This window comes from Peromyscus californicus, unplaced genomic scaffold, assembly GCF_007827085.1.
Source record: "Peromyscus californicus insignis strain IS unplaced genomic scaffold, ASM782708v3 Scaffold_14__1_contigs__length_90479793_seg_2, whole genome shotgun sequence".
NCBI lineage: Eukaryota > Metazoa > Chordata > Mammalia > Rodentia > Cricetidae > Peromyscus > Peromyscus californicus.
Genome location: NW_026294436.1, coordinates 38,160,398 through 38,177,828, shown reverse-complemented (window position 1 = coordinate 38,177,828; position 17,431 = coordinate 38,160,398). Strand labels below are relative to the sequence as shown.

General features: G+C 47.6%; 1 protein-coding gene and 1 long non-coding RNA gene across 3 annotated transcripts in view; one reads left to right on the top strand and one right to left on the bottom strand.

The window, feature by feature from the left end:
- Ncf2 (neutrophil cytosolic factor 2) overlaps nucleotides 1–11,365 on the bottom strand; it is a 33,683-nt gene extending 22,318 nt beyond the window's left edge. Inside the window, exons 1-3 of the mRNA XM_052737194.1 lie at nucleotides 9,985–11,365; nucleotides 7,780–7,862; nucleotides 1,773–1,881 (exon numbers count right to left, since the gene is read on the bottom strand). Coding sequence (XP_052593154.1) covers nucleotides 1,773–1,881; nucleotides 7,780–7,862; nucleotides 9,985–10,158 — 366 coding nt within the window. The 5' untranslated portion in view covers nucleotides 10,159–11,365. The remainder of the gene's footprint in view (nucleotides 1–1,772; nucleotides 1,882–7,779; nucleotides 7,863–9,984) is intronic.
- Nucleotides 3,458–16,774, top strand: LOC128109794 (uncharacterized). 2 transcript variants are annotated; one of them, XR_008217927.1, is made up of 4 exons: nucleotides 3,458–3,659; nucleotides 3,777–3,966; nucleotides 8,661–8,826; nucleotides 13,009–16,774. It is a non-coding gene; the product is annotated as an uncharacterized LOC128109794 (long non-coding RNA). The 2 variants fall into 2 exon arrangements; XR_008217928.1 differs by lacking the exon at nucleotides 8,661–8,826.
- Nucleotides 16,775–17,431: the final 657 nt, after the last annotated feature.

Genomic DNA, 17,431 nt, shown 5'->3' with positions numbered 1-17,431 from the left:
TCTGTTCTGAGCACTCTGGGGGGGGGCAGTGAGGCAGGAAGATCAGAAGTCCAAAGTCATCCTTGGCTACATACCAAGTTTAAGGCTAGCCTGGGCTATAAGAGTCCTGTTCAGAAAGAGGGAGGGAGATAAAGAGAGAGACAGAGACAGAGAGACACACACACAGAGGCAGAGAAAGAGAAAAGAGACAGAGAAGGGGGTGTAATTTGGACAGAACCTGTTGTCCTAAGTTGAGAAACATCTGGCACAAACTTGGCTGCCCTAACCTAGCCATGACATGTGAGGACAGAGAAGAGATCACAAAGAGCTTTAAAGCTGTTCTTATCTTTTTCTCAGTTACCTTCTCTTGAGGCCTTTCCCCATAACCAGTTTTTATGACTCGAGGCCCTTGAGGCGCCCTCACAAGAAATGGCGTAAGTAGGGAAATGACTGGGTCATTTCACCCCTAACCACACTAGGGACTCCCTCCTGTGAAGTTCCGTTTGCCACCTCAGCCTATTCCCCCTTCACATGTGTGAGTGACAAGTGGCCCTCAGCAGGGTGAATGGCAATGTGTGGAGATTCTTTTGATCATCTCAAGGTGAGGTGGGAGGCTCCTGGCGTCGAGTGGGAAGAGGCCAGAGGCCAGAGGGCCAACAATCCCACCAGGACAGCCCCTGTAACGAAGTGTCTGCTCCCGCTTGTTGAGAGCCACCGCCCTTGGGAACTGGTCTCATGCCAGCCAATTCCCAGAGCTGAGTCCCATCTTCCCTTGTGAGCCATGGCGGCATAGCTGGGTGCCTGCTGCGTGCGGGGCAGGATGGGCCACACGTCCCCAGGGACTCGGGCAGGGATAGAATCTATTTTTACTCGCAGCTCTGAGCAACCCTCGGAACACTCTGCTTCTTGTGCCTGAGAAACTGAAGCAGAAGAGACAACGTCTGTTTGGCAATGCTTCTAAATAAAGGTCCGTGACATTGGCGGGGGTGTGTGGGGGTGGGGTCATTTTTAAAGCTACCGGTTTATGTTTGGAAGTTTGATAGGGAAGGTTTTGGGGGAAGAAAAAATTCATAAACTCACAAGCCAAAGCCAGCCACGCCTGTCCTTTTTGGTAATACGGGAAAGAGGTTGTCCTTGTTTGGAGAACCATCCCGCACCGGGTGCTTGGTACTGTTCTTTGACAGACAGACTTGTACCAAATGACCCGCAGCCTCTCTTTGAGTGTTAACCAAGTACCCAGATGGGTTACAATGGGTTCCTCTGACAGAGAACAATACAATGGGTTCCTCTGACAGAGAACAATACAGTGGGTTCCTCTGACAGAGAACCCGTGATTTTGGATCTAATGCTGAGCAAACAGCTTGCCAGCTTGAATTGCTAAATAAAATATGCAAATTACTGCAAATACGCTCACAGGCCGGCACGCTCCTGTCTGGTCTCCCTTCAGAGCACACAGTGAGCTTGTGTTTGCACAGGCCTTTGAGTCTGAAATTAGGAAAACATTCACTCTCAGGTACCTAATTACTCTGTGAGGAGCCTGAAGGCATTGAACCTCCCTCCCCTCCTCTCCTCTTCCCTTCCCTCTCATTCCCTCCCTTTGTCAATGTTGAGGTCCTGGGCCTCACACGGGCTAGGGGGCTAAGCGAACACCTGAGCTCTGGGTGTTTTCTTAACCGGGAGACTGAGCGTCTGGGCACAGGTGTCAGCATGACGTCAGCAAGCCTCCTCGGCGGGTGCTAAGAGATCACTGTGCTTCTTAAATGTCCTCTCCAGGCCATCCCTGCCCGCCTTACCTCACAGGCAAACAGCTTGAACTGGAGCCCCAGGACCTTGTAGTCTATCAGCTGATTCCCTCGAAGCTGAGTCAAGGCCTCTTTAAGGTCTTTGATAGCTAAGTCGTATCTGCAGGACAGGGGGAGAAGTCCGTCAGTCCATCCAGGTCATGGAGAAAGAAATGCAGAGTACGTGTCTCTATGCTTCTCCATCCATCCCACTGGTAGAAGCCTTCCTATTTCGGTTGACCAACTCTATCTTTTCACCAACCCTGAGACTGAAGATTCTACAGACGAGGTGTGGTTTTTGCAAGCTGGAGACCCTCCGTCTGCGACAGTAATGGGGATTTTCTTCTCTATGGGCTGTAAACACGTTTCCCACCTTCTGATGACCCCGGTGACCTTCAAACGCAGCTCTTACTCTCACTGGAGAACCCCAAGCGGTACCGCCCCTGCCCACCCTGCTTCCCTTTGGAAGAGTCTCAGGGCAGTCCTCACCACCCTCGTTCAAGGTCAGATCTGCCCCGCACAGCTGCCTGCCAGGGGTTCCGTGACACAGTAACAGCTGCGGGCATCCTCCTCCTGCCCACAGCCTTCTGTGTCTTCTGCTAAGCTCAGCTTAGCTCTTGGCTTGGCAGCCTCTTGCCTCCTGTTCACACTTTGGGAAAGAGGGAGAAGTGATTCCCACACCTATCTCGGGGCCACCCTGTAAAGGAGGAGGAGGAGGGCTTCCCGGCCGGCCGCTCTCTGTAAATGCACAGGCTGTTTCCCTGCAGCAAGGAGGGGAGCAGGTGGAGGCGCAGGTGGCCTGTTCCCTGAGCAGATGCAACTTCCACTGTGTTCCACAGCCCACTGGGGAGGGGGCAGGGGACATCTCAGAGGGTACGCTAACCGACAAATGTGCCCTGCTCCCCGAGGAGCTGGCGGAGCAGGTGGACTTCAGCTGTGGAGATGCCCCGAATCTACCTGGCACTGTAGGGACTCAGCAAAGCCCTCCATGTCATTTTCTGTCTCATCAAGATGTCCACAGTGTGAAGAAGAAAGGACACATAACCCGCAGGGCTTGTTTTGTGTGAAAAAAGCTGGGTGGGGTTAACCCCACTAAAGTCCATTTGTTGCTGTTGCTTATTTTTTGGAAATAGGGTCTTATGTATCCCAGGCTGGTCTCGAACTCAGTGTGTATCCTGGGATGACCTTGACCTTCTGATCCTCCTGCCCCTACCTCCTGAATGCTGGATTGTACCTAGTTTATGCTGGGGATCAAGTGACCTAGAGCTTCCTGCATGCTAAGTAAGCTCTCCAGCGACTGAGCAGTGTCCCCAGCCCTAGTGTCCGTTTTTAAACTTGTCTTTGCACAAATCATCTGCACAAATTGGCAGCCCCCTCCTACCCTGCTGCAGCTCCCCTCCTTCCTCACCCCTGTACTTGTGGACCTCAGCTGCACCCATGGTGAGGAGCTTGGCTTTCACACAGCTCTGGAGCCAAGTGCAAAGGTCTGAATAGGATCAGTTCTTAGGAGAAGCTAAGCCCTGGATCCTGCTGGCCTCCTTCAGAGTTATCCTCTGTGCCATCTGGAAGCTTCCTAAGAAGTCTGCCAAGAAGCAGCCACACACACCCTCCCCGGGAGGCGGCGGCGGCGGCGGCGGCGGCGGCGGCGGGGGTGGGGGTGGGGGTGGGGAGGCAAGCTTTCTGCTCCAGAGGACTTTTCCTTGCCGTTTCTGTAGCAAGCCCTGCAAGGATGCCTTAGAAACTGCTGAAGCTGTTGCTTGCTTCTGCTACCAACACACACACACACACACACACACACACACACACACACACACACACACGAGTCTAGAATCCCAGAACACATGCTCACACTCCTCGGGGTATCAGAGTCTCCGGATGCTGCCCATGCAACTCCAACAGGTAGACAGGTCCAATCCTCCCACCTTCAGCCCAGCAGGAAGAAAGGCTTGCCTCCTCCGCTTTCAAGGTCAGCTCCACCTTATTCTGAAAGGTCTCACCGCGTTTTTATTTCCACAGCCCTAAGGTCCAGGAGGCCCACGGTGTGAAGGACAACGTACAGACCCTCCCTCTTCGGGATGACAAAGCTAGAGGCAGAGACGTTTGATGGGAGGGAGGGAGCCGTCCTGGGATACCATCTGTGGCTTGGGAACACCTCTGACTTTCTGCTAGAGTTGAAGACGAGGAAGCAACACGACACAGAAGCCAGGTGAGTGGGTGGTCGAGGGGGAAGAACCTTCCTTGGTGTGACCCTGTTAAAACGAACCCCACTGCGACGTGGGGGGGGACACACGCCCAATTCACTCAGCACTCAGTCACCTCTCTAGACCACCATTTGTTTGTTTATTTATTTGTTATTTATTTATTTAGGTTTTTCGAGACAGGGTTTCTCTGTGTAACTTTGGTGCCTGTCCTGGATCTCGCTCTATAAACCAGGCTGGCCTCAAACTCACAGAGATCCTCCTGCCTCTGCCTCCCGAGTGCTGGGATTAAAGGTGTGCGCCACCACCACCCAGCTGTGCTCTGTACCACAATCACGAGCCCTGGTGATGGATTCCCTCCCCCTCCCCATTTAATCTACACCTTCCTCGAAGCAGAAACTTGCTTATATTCATTTAATTAATCCAACAAGTGTGGGTTTGTAAAGATTTCCGGACACAGGGTAACCCCCAGAGCTTGGGAGGTGGAGGCAGGGCCAAGAAATCAAGGCCAGCCTCAGCTACAGAAATGCTGTCACCAGCAAACAAATGACTTAACGAAAAGGAAAGAAGAAAAGGGGGAGCTGGGGAGGCGGCTCAGTTGTAAAGCGTTTACTCCTCAAACATGAGGACCTGAATTCAGATCCCAAGGACTCACAAAAACAAAGCCAAGCACACTAACTGGAGAAATGGCTCAGTAGTCAAGAGCATGGGCTGCTCTTGCTGAGGACTGGGATTTCCTTCCAAGCACTCACATGGCAGCTCACAGCTAAAAGGGTAAAGGCGCTGGTGGCTGGCGCTGGTTACAGTCACGACAGAACCCAGTGGTGCCTTTTAGAGCTTTATTAGGAGAAGGAGAGAGAGGGAGAGAGAGAGAGAGAGAGACAGAGACAGAGACAGAGAGACAGAGACAGAGAGAGACAGAGAGAGACAGAGAGACAGAGACAAAGACAGAAGCAGAGAGAGAGCGTGGGGGTGCACATCCGACTTTTAGGCTGGGACACAGTCGCCCAGTGATGATGTAATAAGGCACCAGACAAGACCCGCCCCCCCAGCTTCGCATATACAGAATCCTTACGACAACCACCCATAACTTCAGTTGCAGGGGATCTGATGCACGCTCTGGCCTCCATGGGTACCAGGCATGCACATGATGCACATAAGTACCTGCAGGCAAAACACTTAGACACATAACATAATCTTAAAAAAAAAAAAAAAAAAAGCCAAGCGTGGCAGTATGTGCCTGTAATCCCAGGTCTGGGGAGACAGAGACAGGCAGATCACGGGGATCGATCGACTGGCCAGCCACATGAGCAAAGTGGCCAAGTCTGTGTTCGGTGAGTGAAGTTGGAAGGCTTTGATCTGAGGGTGTTGTCGGCCTGGAAGGTTGAGTGCTCAGCTGTTGCTAAGGGCAACCACCAGTGCTCAGAGAACTTCCAAGGTGTAGATGTGGTCAGTCACCTGATTGGGTGAGAGGAAAATGAAAGTCTCCTTGGAAGAAAAGTCACGGACATGGAGCCCCTCTGGAGAGAGGGCCTGGGGTAGGGGGAAGGAGGAGGTGGCTGCCTCTACAGACAGTCTGGCTGCTCACGTCTCAACATTCTCTGCTCATCCCCATTTCCGGCACTCAGTATGTTCTCCAGAAGTTACAGAATATAGACAGAGGCCAGCCACAACCCAGCCCAGCCCAACGCCCCCAACCCCTGCCTGTTTAACCTCAAAAGACATTTCCACTAGCTCTAAGAACCTATGGTACTGAGACAGTAGAAGAGGACACGCTGCCAGAAAGAATTAATACATGAAAATATTTGCAAGTCCCAGAGCTGGAAGGCTAAGATTTTGAAATATATATATATATATATATATATATATATATATATATATATATATATAAATCTAGAACTAAAATAGACATGGTAGCTTATGCCTGTAGTCCCAGCACTTGGGAATTGAAGGCAGGGCATTAGGAATTCAAGGTCATCCTCAGCTAACAGACTTTACTACATAAAACCCTGTCTCAAAAGCAAACAGAGGCGGAGAGGTTGACGGGAAGGGGGGGGGGGGGAGAAAGAGGAGATGTGAATGGGAAAGATCCAGAAATAAGATGCGGGACTCAATCTGAATGATAACGGTTAAGTTGGAGAACAATAATCTACCAAATCTAATCTTTAGTTCTGCGGCTCTCTAGTGGGGAAATAATAGTAAGTCTGGCATATTCTCAAGCCCAAACTATCTCCTTTCTTTCGCTCGGTCCCTAGGTAGTGTTTTCACTGACACACACCTGGTTTTAGGGGGACTTGCACATAGAAGTCCATTTGTGAATCTTAAGGGCCCGCTCTCTCTCAGAGTCCGCCCCTCCCTCCGTAACCAGCCAGCTACAGTCTGTTGTGGCAGAATCCACTCAGAACACGCCTGTCCCAGACCTTGCCAGGGTGACCACCTCTGCAATCCACTTTTCTTGTCCTTTACACCAGCGCCGCTCTGAGTCAGACCCTCATTTGTCACGAGGACAACGGTGTTCACTTCCAAATCAATTTTCCAGGCACCTGTCTTGTTCCCTTTATTCATATTCTAGAGTGACTTAAAGATCCCCATCTCCGTGATCTGCCTGAGATGGTCTGGGAATTCACCATCCAGCCCCCTCCTCTGCAGCCTCCCCGGTCCCGTCAATGCCCTGCGGCCCGCCCACGCCATGCCTGGACTGGTTTCACTGGTGGAGGGTTCCTCCTTCCTCTCAGCCAGTTTCCTCCTTCCTTGAACTTGTGCACACACAGGCAGACACTTTCCAGAGTCAGTTTTCTGCCCCAAACACCTGAAATTCACATTTTGAATACTATCCCTTTGTTATTTATAGACTCGTTCTTTGGGCATCTGAGGAGAGAGTAGGGGGTTGAAGTTAGAGTTCATTTTGCATTTTTTTTTTTTTTCGAGACAGAGCCTCTCTGTGTAACAGCCCTGGCTGTCCTGGAGCTCACTCTGCAGACCAGGCTGGCCTCGAACTCAGAGACTGATCCACCTGTCTCTGCCTCCCCGAGTGCTAGGACTAAAGGTGTGTGCCACCATGTCTGGCTTTTTCCTTTTCCGTGTGTGTGTGTGTGTGTGTGTGTGTGTGTGTGTGTGTGTGTGTGTGTGTTTTTACTGTTTCATTGGCTGTAAACAACCCCAAACATGTACAATGTGATAGAGGAAAAGGGACTTGCTATCATCCCACCATCCAGAAATGTCTAGAATGATATTTGGCCGATGCTCTTCCAGTCCACAGTCTGCAACCAATGGATTTTGTGCTCATGAAATGTTTTTAAACCACTTTTTGAAATTTGCCATCAACTGCGAACTTTTTCTACTGGAACATATATACTATTTGTCCATATTAACTGATACACATGCTGCTAACAGTTTGTATTCTTATTTTTGTGATAGGGTTCTATCCCCATCCCACCCCCAATAGTTTAAACTGGGCTTTGCAGGGATGAAGCCAGGGCTGATTTGATTTCATAATGACCCTTGTTTGGGGACTGCTGAGTCCCTCCCAGAGAGGCACGGTGGGTGTCTTCATTAGGGACACTGGTGGGAGGCCCAGCCGCTAAACAACCTAAGCTCATTGTGGTTGGGCCCCAGTGACTTACAATGAGGTCAGGCTTGCCTCCCTTTCCCAGAAAAGCTTCCTGCATGCCATTTCTTGCATAATTGCCCAGAAAAGAGCTAGCCAGCCTTCCCTCCCACTGAGCCTGGAGGGTACTTACTGAACACTAGGCATACCAGCACAAAGCCCCACTGGGCTGGCTGTCAGTTTCTCCCAGGATGGGTAGTCCTGGACCACTTACTTCTCCATGCTGTGGTAGAGCATTCCCCGCTGGAAGTAGGCCACTGCCAAGTGCTTGTCTCTGTTGATGCTTTTGGTGAAGGCCTGCGGGAAGAAGGGTCCATACACGGCCTCAGAGCCAGGCAGAGAGGAAGTACAAGACCGCCCCAGGGAGAGGCAGGCAGGTGTGTCATAATGACTCAGTAACTCGAGGTGACAAAATGGCCTGGGGTACAGACGTCTTGGGTTGCAGTGCCCTGGGGTGTTATTTCCTCATTTCATAGCCTGGGGTAAATTACCTAATCTCCCTGAACCTCAATTTTTTTCTTCTGTAAAGTAAGTGATAGGGCTGGAGAGATATTTCAGCAGTTAAGAATGCTTGCTGCTCTTCCAGAGGACCCAGGTTCAATTCCCAGCACCCACATGTTAGCTCACAACCATCTGTAATTCTAGTTTTAGGGGTCTCCTTGAGAATCAGGTATACACATGATGTCAAAACATATATGCTATCAAAACACCCACTCACACTAAAAAATAATAATAAAAATAAATTGAAAGTGATATAATTAAAATGAATGTTGTAGTTCCTTGATGGAAATTTATTGTATAAGTATTTCTATCACTAAAATAGTAACAAGTAAGGATACATATATAACATTATTAATGAGGTATTAAACAGGAAAACAAGGGCAGAGGGGATGAGAGGACCAGCAATAGAATGGGAGGAAAAATCTTGACCAGTAAGGGCAGAAGAAGCCAGTGATCTGGGTGTGGGAGGTGGTCTGTGGCACAGCCTGGCCCAGAGTCCCAGGTCCAGGCCAAGGCATAAGCACCCAGGGCCTGCAGAAGAGCTTCATCCAGGTTCGCTGCCTCCTCTCTCCACCATGTGCTCTGTCCCCACAGCTCTCAGGATGCAGCCCGCCCCTGAGGGGTGGTGGAGGGGGCAATCATCCCTCCAGACAGAGGCTGGGCCAGCCCATGCACCATCCCACCTGCTGACTGAGAGCCCGGATGTGCGGATGTGGACGTGTGGACAGTGTTGGTTCACCTCCTGGTCAGGGGATGGCGGGTGAGAACGGCTTCTTTAGAAGGGGGGCAGGGAGGGGGTGCTGGAGAGATAACTCAATCTTGCCTCACAGCATGATGACCTGAGTGTGACCTCCAGGTCTGGGTTAAAAAGCCAGGTGTGAGGCCACATTTTTTTTCATCTCAATGCTGAGGAAGTGGAGACAGGATCTCCTGCCAGCCTAACAGGCAAGTTCTGTGTGAATAAGAGACCTTACCTCAAAACAAACAAACAAAATAAAACAAAACAAAACAAAAACAAAACAAACAAACAAACAAAAACCAACCACACACACACAAAAACAGAACTAGGGTAGACATGGTTTGAGATGGCTGTGCAATCCTGGGGACTGTGTTTGATCACTGGAACCAGGTAAAAATGGAAAGAGAGAAGAACTCCACACAGGTGTCCTTTGACCTTACCAGGTGCACCATGGCCTCTGTACCCACCTCCACCCCCATCACACACATACATACACAGTCAGTCAATCAGTCAAACAATCGATCAATCAGTCAATAAAGACGTGTCAAATGCCTTTAATCCCAGTGCTCAGGAGGCAGAGGCAGAGGCAGAGGCAGAGGCAGGCAAATCTGTGTGAGTTTGAGGCCAGCCTGGTCTACAGAGCCAGTTCCAGCCTGGGCTGTTACACAGAGAAACCTTGTATCAAAAATACAGGGAAAAAAAAATGCTAAAATGCCCCCTACCCTTGGTGGACTTTATGACTCAATACAGTGTGATTTCCTTCAGCCAGCCTCGGACTCCTTAGAGGAGCCCCCTGCATTGTTGACCAGAATTGATTGAGCCAAACTAATGGAAGTTCCTGGAAGCCCAAGAGGCACCTTACAATTGGGTGCAAGGTAGGCAGACATAGAAAGCACATGTCCGTGGGGAGTTGGTAAAAGAAAACATAACTGAAGAAGTCTTCACAAGATGTTAAAGAGTAACCTCGGGTAATGTGAAGTTCTTGGAAAAAGCAGAGCCCCACCCATGCGTGGCTCGGAGAACCTGTCCTGGGAGCTTTTTAAACTGTCTGCCAAGCCGGGAACACTTAGATGGGGCCTCTCGAGGTAGTTCTGAAGGGCTTTTGTTCTCTTTAGGCTTTGGGGAGGTGAGGTTTCCAGAGGGCAGAAAAGCTATATTTACAGGAACCCCTCAACTCACCTGCTCGGCTGCCGGCATGTTTTCCAGGATGGTATGCATGCAGCCTATGTTGAAGCAAATCCTGGAGTGGGGGTCCTGCACCTCGCTGAAGGCCTCCAGAGCACCCTTCCAGTCCTTCTTGTCGGCTGCCAGCACCCCTTCATTCCAGAGTCTGATGGCCTCAGCCAGGGACATGCTTAGTGTCTCTCCGGCCGGAGCTGCGGGGTCCCAGGCTTCAGGGTCCCAACCCAGTGATCAGAATGAGCTCTAGCCTCCCTCTGCGGGCCTTCATAGTGTCAGGAAGTTTCCCCACCTTTCAGGAACTGACGCATAAGCGAGCAAGAGAGAAAAAGGAAAGAGAGGAGAGGGCTGGGAAAGGGGAAGTCTATTAGATGCCTGCCTGCCATGGGCCAGTCAGTTCCTCTAAGTGCTTCTGCTACGTCCCGGGCACCTCCTGTTCGTCTCTGCCTCCCACGCCCTCTGTGGCAGCTTCAGGTCAGGGGGCCCTCAGCAAGCCTGGCCAGGCACACCTCTTTTCAACCTTGAATGAATGCCTTGCTCTGGTCCTCTGGGTCTCGGGCTGTTGACAAGCTATGGCTGCATCGATGGATATAACCTAGGCTGGCCTGAAATCCCAATCTTCTGGCCGAATTCTGGAGTTATAGGGGTGCAGCCACTACTGTTTTGTTTTTTGTTTTAAAATCTTGGGGGAAAAAAAATAAGCACAGTACACATTTCTGAGACAGGATGGAGCATCATGCGTGTCCATCCAGGTCTGAGATAACTTTAAGAGAACTCAAACCAGTTCAGTTTCTTGTAAATACTCAAACTGGGAGGCAGATATGACACTAAGTGTCACCTGTCTGTGAATAATTGAAGGCATGGCTCCTGTATTGATGACTAATGAGCCGCTCATCTGTAAATACAGATTTGAGATTCCTTTACTCACTGCCCTGGTAAAGTCAAAGTTAATACAAAAACACACAAACAATAACAACAACCAAGACAAAAAAAACTTTCCTGAGGAAAAGTGAGGTAGTGTGTCTAAACAATAAGATCTGCCAAAGTCCGGACCTCTTGGTAGGCAAAATACATGTTAATGAGGGTCAAATACACGGCTATTTCTAAGTCTTATTTTGTGGCACCTGAAAGAACTCAACACAGGGTTTGTATGATAAAGACAGGAGGGCTGAAGAAGAATGTGTCCCTGCAAAGACTTGTCCCTGTCTTTGGTAGACCTTCCTATCTCACTTCTTCGCCTGGTAATCTCCTCAGACTTCCAGGCTCATCCATCCAAGTCTCCTTCCTATGCCCCACCTCTGTGCCAGCCAGCTCCCCACTCTAAGTTACAGAGAGAATGTTTTCTCTTCGTCTTCTCTCCTCCTAAATACTGACTGTATTGTTGTGGAATATTTCTTTTTTTTTTTTTTGGTTTTTTTCGAGACAGGGTTTCTCTGTGTAGCTTTGCGCCTTTCCTGGAACTCGCTTTGTAGACCAGGCTGGCCTCGAACTCACAGAGATCCGCCTGGCTCTGCCTCCCGAGTGCTGGGATTAAAGGCGTGCGCCACCACCGCCCGGCTGTGGAATATTTCTTTACATTGTGTGAAGATGATATGTCACTGTGATTGGTTCAATAAAAAGCTAAATGGCTTTTTATTAGGGTTTTCATAGCTAGGCAGGAGTTTCAGGTCAGAGAGAATGCTGGGAAGAAGACAAAGGAGTTGCAGGGAGATGTGGAGGAAGCATGACATGTAGGAGATGGGGTAAAAGCCATGAGCCATGTGGCAGCACATAAATTAATCAAAATGGGTTAACTTATAAGAGCTAGTTAGAAACAAGCCTAAGCTATCAGCCAAGCTTTCATAATTAATAATAAGTCTCTGTGTGGTTATTTGGGAGCTGGCTGGTAGGACAGAGAAACACTCACTACATATGGTGCCCAATGCCTGGCCATCTATATTCACATAAGGCCTGAGACAGGAAAAAAAGTTCAAAACACCAAGTCAAACATGGCTTCCTGGTGCAGCGTCCTGGTGACCAACGTCTCTCAGGTAGGCTCAGTGTACAGAGACTGCCTGTGGGCTGGAGCCAGCTGCCAATGCCATGTGCCAGCACCACTAAGTTGAACTGTGTGTGCCAGCAGCTGACATAGCAGTTTAAGATTTGTCTCACGTGATCAGAGAATGCTACAGACTACAGATGCTCATTAAAGACAGATCCAGACCAAAAAAATAAAAAATAAAAATAAATAAAAATTTTAAAAAATTATCTAAACAGGTTACAAAAATATGTTTAAAAAATGTGTGTAGGCTTAAAAAAGAAAAGAAAATGGTTATAGATAGTCATAGGAAAAAGTTTATAAATAATAAAAACTTTAAAGAGAAAATAAAATGATATAAAAAGATAAGCCACATGAAGATGGAAAATACATAGAGTCTGGATCCTATGTGGTGTCTTTGTGACTTTAAATTTTTCCATTACTGCCGGGCGGTAGTGGCGCATGCCTTTAATCCCAGCACTCGGGAGGCAGAGCCAGGCAGATCTCTGTGAGTTCGAGGCCAGCCTGGGCTACCAAGTGAGTTCCAGGAAAGGCGCAAAGCTACACAGAGAAACCCTGTCTCGAAAAACCAAAAAAAAAAAAAAAATTTTTTTCCATTACTGAATGACAAGCAATAGCTGCTAGAAACATTGGATTATGGAAACTGCTAAATTAGGCCAACCAATATATTTTTAAAATGTCTTAACTTCAAAATGGAAGTCAAAAAATATGTTGCTTTGGGGAAGAGGTTATGCTTTTGTTTCCACAGAAAACAAAAGACTGTGGATTTATTCAAGGTTGACAGAAATCAGATTTGTTTGGGGGAGACCCCCTGAACATCCTGGCTACAGACATAAATAAACCTAGAAAAATTGTAAAACAGGTAATGTATATTTTACCTGCTCAAACATAAAACAAAAAATCATCTTTGGCTGGCTTATGTACAGTCCATACTTGTGTTAATGCAGATATATATATATAATCTTTGAATGTTTATGTGTTTTCAGAACAAGGGGACCAGACACCAATGAAAATGGGTGGCCCAGGTGATCCAGTCTCTCAAAATGCCTCTGTTGCAGTTTCCTCAGAGTTCTGCATCCAGAACAGCTTCAAAGATGCTGGCTGAGATGGTCCAGCCTCACAGACTGTTCTAGCCAGGACTTGACCATTATCCTAATTTTCTCAGGGTCCCTCAAAGGTTCCAGCACCTCCAGACAACAGAAAGCAGTCTAGAGAACACAATGCCCACATTCCCAAGAGGTAGGGTGGGTAGTTTTTGGTCATTCTGTGGGTTATGCATGGTTGTCATTGTTTAGGGGGGTAGTGGTTACAAATTGTTATTGGTCATGGTCAGAAAAAAAACTGAACAAAGATTAGATTCAAGGATCTCTTTCTGAAGAGAAAAAGGGGTGATATTATATAGAAATGATAGGATAAGGGGATAGATTATTGTATCTACTTTAAAACTAAAAAAAAACAACTATTGATCTCTAATATTTTACTTTGGTATGGATTTTTGTATATAGATACAAATTTAAGTTTATTTTTGCTACAACGTACTCTATATAGGTTTCCACTCATTTAAGATATTTTTGTATATTGATACAAATTTAAGGTTATTTTTGTTATACTGTATATGTTTCTACTCTTGTTTAAGGTATTTTTCTATATTGATACAAATTTAGGTTATTTTTTGTTATACTGTATATATGTTTCTACTCTTGTTTAAGATATTGTACCTATGCAGCCCATTTAACAATGTAATATAAATTTCTATTCCTTGAAAATTATTATTGCAAACTGTTTAGAATAATTAAGAAATATAGGTTAGTAGTTAGTCAGCTAACAATCAAAATTGTGGCCACGTTAGGTATGTTTTCAAGGTCAAATAGAGATATATTTTAGATCGATGATCTTCATACACTTCAAAGACTTACAGAATATGACCTTTAAGATGTTTTAATGACATAAGGCTTTTCATGACAGTGAGACACATCTGTTTCTGACAGCACCAATCTACTTCAGAGAAGATGATGGGCATCAAAGAACCTCCAAATGAAGTTTGCTTTCTTTGTGGTAAAAGCTAGCCACTGGGAAAAGAAACTGCCCTTGCCTCAACTGCTGACAGCATGCTGTCCAAACTGGACAAGCAGGACACAAAAGAAAGTGCCTGCCAAACTTTACTAGACAGGGTAGGACAATCTTTTTACCCAGACCTCAAACCTGCGGGCAGAAGTTGGGAGTGGGGATAACACACCCTCCTGTCCTTAGGGTATAAGCAACGGGGTTGGGCTCAGTGTTGTTCGCTTTCTCCAATCCCTGTCACCACACAGGCTAAGCCATCATCAGCTGCAAGTTAGCATAGTCTCCTGACAATTTCTGACCGAAACCTACTCCCTTATCTATGCAGCTTTCAGACTGTTTCTAAAATCCACCTATCTTAGTTATGGTTTCTATTGCTGTAAAGAGAAACTATGACCACAGCAACTCTTATACAGGGAAACCTTTAATTGGGGCTGGCTTACAGTTCAGAGATTTAGTCCGTTGTCGTCATGTCAGGAAGCATGGTGGTGTGCAGGCAGACATGTTGCTGGAGAAGTAACTGAGAATTCTACATCCGGATCTGAAGGCAGCAGAAAGAGAGAGACACTGGGCCTGGCTTGAGCATCTGAAACCTCAAAGCCCAGTGACACACCTACTCCAACAAGGCCACACCTCCTTGCCACTCTGCTGCAAGCCACAGGAAAACGTAATGGAATTCAGCTACTATCACAAAAGTTACTACTTGGAAAGGTCAAGGACTTCTCCAAAGGTCAAGCCATGGCTTAAGAAGTCTTGGTGATATTTTAGCTTTTGTATGTATATTAGCTGGTTCCTACAGTGGTTTTCTTGTAATGCTATGCATGTTTCCAAGAACGCCTAACAGTGTATTTATCTAAAATATCTATCAGCCATCCAAGGCCAAATGAAACAACACCTGTCTCTTAGGTCAGGCAGGTAGCTTTATTTCTTGTGCAACTTAGGGTGAGACCCTCTTTCCTTACAGCCTTACTAACAGACCCCTAACTTCTTACCTCACCACTTCTCGGAATGTAGACTGAGCACATAGATCCCCTTCTTGATATACTAACCCATTGATCTCTAGCTCTCTGTTGACCTCCTCCTTTACCACTCCCCTTTTGGGTTGTAAAAGAAAGCCTGGTGGTCACTGCCTGAGGAATTCTTATCTGCCTTTATGACCCCATAAGAATTCAAGTCTGGTGACCATGCTCTGCCAGAGGATCGCTATTGCTTGGGTTTATAACTGGATTCCTGAGAGACTTAGAGAGAACTGAGAGAATAAAGAGATGGAGAGGAGGAGAGAGAGAGGAAAAAAGAGAACGGAAGAACTAGATGGGTAAGAACTGGAGAGAAATGAACTAAGATGGGGAAGAACTAGATTGAAGGACTGAAAGAGAGGACTAGAGGAATGAGATGGAAGATGCGGAAGAGCCAGATGGGGAAGAACAAGTTGAGGAAGAGCCAGATGAGAGAGAAGGAGATGGGAGAGGAGCTAAGATGGAAAGAAACTAGATGGATGAGAACCTAGATGGAGCAGAACCAAGATGAAGGAATTAAGATAGAACTTAGAGGGGACAGCAGATAAACGTAGAGAGAAATCAGGCAAGAACGGGGCTAAAAATGGGAGCAGAATAGAAGCTGTGTAGAGAGAGAACTGACTCAGAAGAATAAAGTGTATGGACTAAGGAGTTTCATGTACACAGATTCATTTCATATCATCAAAGATTAGATTATCAGCTGGTTATAGATTCTTCCCGGACCCTGGGAGGGGACTATCGAGGGGCTGGACCTCTGTAGTTCTCGTTACCACTCCTGAAGAGGGAGTGGGGGGGGGGTATTTTCATTCAAACCCCTACACCACCTTAAACAGGTCATACCACATTTGTAAAACACTTTCCAGACTCCTTGTTGGGCAGGCAGGCAGGCCCTGCCTGTTGTCCTGCACTCCCCCCAAGATCCCCATCCCTCCCTGTGTCCCAGCTGCAAGGGCGACTCCCTCTGCTCCAGTGTCTCCGCCCTGTTCTGCCCCTGCTTCTTACTCAGCTTCCACTTCCCCCAGTTGGCCTCTGTGGCCCCTGACTGTGATCGCCCGCTCTGTCACCTGTGGGTCACAGTTCGTAATTATTGTCCCCTGGGCAGACACGGTTTGTTTAGTCTCTGCTTCTCACTGTTAGCCAATGGACTTTCAGCCATCCTTCCTTCCCAAGCATCCCTCTGTCAGAACCCAAGTTCTGTTCCAGTACCCAGCTCATGAGTCAATGTGAGGTTTAAGCCAGATTTCCCACACTGCCCCAGGGAGAGTGTTCTGGTGGGTTCAGGCACAAATGCTGAGTTTTATTTTTTTTATTTTTATTTATTTATTTTTTTTAGAAACAAAGTTCTGCTCCACAGCTCTGGCTAGGCTGGGGTTTGCAATGATCCTCCTGCCGCTGCTTCCCAAGTGCCGGGATTACAGGTCTAAGCTACCATACCTGAACTTTAACATTTACTTATTTATTCTGTGTATGTGTGTATGTGTAAACATCCATGTGCCACTGCCACTGTGGCGGTTCAGGTACAGCTACACGAGATATTGTTTAATCTGATGCTGGTCTCCCACCTAAACTGTATGCTTCAGGAGTACAGGATCCATGTCTGGCTTCATCTGGCTTTCCACCGTCTCTTCCGTACCTACCATTTGTTTGATTATTAAATTTTGCATTATATACTGATGCTGTGCATGGTGCCTTTTGAAGGGCTCTACCAGGCCTGAGTATGGCAAACATTCACACAGGTTTTGCCCTTTTCCCCTTTTCCTCTCCCTTGCTCAAAACCGTTACATTCCTGAAGCTAGTCCCCCAGCTCCACTCCCTTATTTGGCCATGAACTCATTTCTGAGACAAAACACCAAGGTCCAACAATAAAATTTCATTATTTGGCTAACATGTCCAGTCAGGACTTATCAACCCACCCTAGCACAGACTCCCCTTTTTTCTCCTTAAAAACCCTCCCGCAGGAACACCGGCCCTGTTTGCCCCTTCCATTTACTTTTCCTGCAAGAAACCTTCTGGCTGCTGCTACTGCTGGCTGGCTGTCTTTGTAGCCCCTCCCCCGCCCCGCCCCCCGGCCCTGGCCCCGCGGCCGACTTGCCCCTCCTAAGAATTTGGTGTCAGCGCATGCTCTGTACTGACTCAGGGACAGGGAAGGACTGGCGCCCCAGAGCTTACTAAACACAGCCCAGGTCAAAACATATTCTCTTTCTTTTTTTCATTTTCAATTTTATTTTGTTTGTCTGTATGAGTAGATGTGAGTGCATCATTTATGTGCAGAAGCCTGCAGAGGTCAGTGAGGTGCTAGATCCCTGGGAACTGGGTGTGTTGTGAGCCACCA